The 2602-nt window shown below is 38.5% G+C and overlaps 1 protein-coding gene across 1 annotated transcript; it reads left to right on the forward strand.

The window, feature by feature from the left end:
* Positions 1-268: 268 nt before the first annotated feature.
* On the forward strand, positions 269-1348 carry LOC141665540 (uncharacterized). The gene is made up of 2 exons (XM_074471525.1): positions 269-687; positions 769-1348. The coding sequence occupies exons 1-2, from the start codon at positions 269-271 to the stop codon at positions 1346-1348; spliced, it is 999 nt and encodes a 332-aa protein (XP_074327626.1).
* The last annotated feature ends 1254 nt before the right edge of the window (positions 1349-2602 follow it).

The following is a 2602-nucleotide window of genomic DNA, read 5'->3' on the forward strand; positions in this document are numbered from 1 at the left end:
TTGTGTTTTTGTAAAATTAGTAGGTTCTTGGTTTGACTATTTCTGAGAATTTTATTTTAATTTTTTGATGTTTTAAAGTCAAAATACCATGTTATTTTAAGTCAAAAGTGACCTGTTCTTGGTCTGTTTTTTTGTGTTCTTGTTGTAATTATAAGTCAAACTGCCCTGTTCTTGGTCTGTTTTTTTGTTCTTGGTTCTTTTTGTTGTCTGATTGTGTTGAAAACTTAAGTGAATTTTGTGGTTTTGTTTCAAAAAATTTATGTAAAAAATGGATGTTGAAGGAGAGAAATGGGTAACACTTCCCAAGTACAGTGATAGATATAGGAAGGGAGTTGAAGCTTTTGTTAACCAAGCATTTTCCCGATATGCCGTAGGAAACGAGCTTAAGTGCCCTTGTAAGAAATGTGGTAATTGTTTTTGGAGTGGTGCTAAGGCTATACACGAACATCTAGTCTGTAATGGTCCTTGTTCCCATTCCGTTGAATGGATTTACGAGGTCTCAACCCATGAGATAGATAGGGTTGCTGATGAGATGGATATTAATATAGGTGTAGATCTTGGAGATGAATTTGATGCTATGATACACAATGCATATGGTACTAATGACGTTACTAACCACGTTGGTAGAACAGGACTAAACGATGACGCAAGGAAATTTTATCGCCTTGTTAAGGAGGGTGGACAACCGTTATATCCTGAGTGCAAAAAATTTAGTTGATTAAGTTTCTTAGTTAGGCTTTATCAACTAAAGTGCATTCATGGATTTAGCGAATCAGGATTTAGTGACTTACTTGAATTGATAAAGGAGGTTTTCCCTCATGTAAATCTTCCGTCTTCTTTTAGTACGGCAAAGGGTATGATTAAAGACCTAGGACTTGATTACCAAAAGATACATGCATGTCCAAATGACTGCATGCTCTTTTGGGCAGAAAACGAGAGGCTGGAGAATTGTGCTAAGTGTGGAACATCAAGATGGAGAGTAGTTGAAAAGAAGGCGAAGGCCAGGTCTGATGCAAATATAGAACTAGCATCGAATCCTAAAATCCCGGCTAAAGTGATGAGATACTTCCCTTTAAAGCCAAGGCTGCAGAGAATGTTCTTGAGCTCTGATTTCTCGAGCTCAATGACATGGCATGCTTTATCACGAAAGAAAGATGGACGGTTAAGGCATCCGGCTGATGGAAAGGGTTGGAAGTCGATGGACAGTAAATATCCTGAATTTGCTGCCGAAATGCGAAATGTACGATTGGGTTTAGCGGTAGACGGTTTCAATCCATATGGATCAATGAACATATCTCATAGCACCTGGCCAGTAGTGCTCGTAAATTATAACCTCCCCCCTGGTTAATCATGAAACCCGAAAATCTAATTCTTTCAACCTTAATCCCTGGTCCAGTTTATCCCGGTAATGAAATTGACGTGTATATGCAACCGTTAATTGCAGAGTTGAAGGAGTTATGGGCTGTTGGAATAGAAACTTATGATGTCAGGTTAGACAACACGTTTAAGCTACACACAAGCCTATTATGGACGATAAGTGATTTCCCTGGATATGGGATTTTATCCGGTTGAAGCACGAAAGGAAAGCTGGCTTGTCCTTCATGTCACTATGAGACCTCATCGACATATTTGAAATATAGTAAGAAGGTTGTGTATTTAAACCATCGAAAGTTTCTCCCTCCAGATCACAAGTGGAGGTCCGATAGGCGCAGATTTAACGGAGATGTGGAAATGTTATCATGTCCTGATATATTAAGCGGAGCAGAGGTTGAAGAACTATTGCGTGGTTACGAAAATGATTTTGGGAAGCCGCTGAAAAGAAATAGAGGAACATCAGATTGCCCTTGGAAGAAGAAGTCCATTTTTTTCGAGCTACCACATTGGAGCAATAATATGGTTAGGCATAACTTAGATGTTATGCACATTGAGAAGAACATTTGTGACAAGATTTTGGGGACTTTGTTAAATATCGGAGGCAAGACAAAGGACCAACTTAATGCTCGTCAAGATTTGGAAGAAATGGGGATTAGAAAAGACCTTCACCCTGTCAAATGTGATGATAAACATGTTGAAATTAGGGCATCTAGTTTTGATATGACCAAAAAAGAGAAAGAGATCTTCTGTTCAGTTCTAATGAATGCTAAGATACCATACGGATCTGCATCAAATATCAGCTGATGCGTTCAAATGAAGGAGCGAAAGATATCGGGTTACAAAAGTCATGACGCGCATTTTATTCTGCAATTTCTATTACAATTTGCTGTCGTAAAAACTCTGAAACCTGGGGTAGCAATTCCATTAATGAGGTTGGGAGCATTCTTTAGAGGCATATGTGGAAAAGTCATTGAATTAGAAGATGTTGAAAAATTGCAGAAGGAAATAATCGAGATACTTTATGAGCTTGAAATGATTTTTCCACCTGCATTTTTCGATATAATGGTTCACTTACAAATTCATTTGTGCAAGGAAATAGAATTTGGTGGACCGGTGCACTTAAGGTGGATGTTTGGAATTGAACGGTATTTGTGCAAATTGAAGTCATACGTTCGGAATCGGAGTAAACCTGAAGGGTGCGTAGCAGAGGGCTACTTGGTAGAAGAAT

This window comes from Apium graveolens, chromosome 6 (assembly GCF_009905375.1).
Source record: "Apium graveolens cultivar Ventura chromosome 6, ASM990537v1, whole genome shotgun sequence".
In the NCBI taxonomy this organism is placed as follows: domain Eukaryota; kingdom Viridiplantae; phylum Streptophyta; class Magnoliopsida; order Apiales; family Apiaceae; genus Apium; species Apium graveolens.

Coding starts and splice junctions, on each gene's coding strand:
- LOC141665540 (XM_074471525.1), top strand. CDS start 269: ATGGATGTTGAAGGAGAGAAATGGGTAACACTTCCCAAGTACAGTGAT. Junction 688..768: donor GTTAAGGAGGGTGGACAACC/GTTATATCCTGA, acceptor TCATGGATTTAG/CGAATCAGGATTTAGTGACT.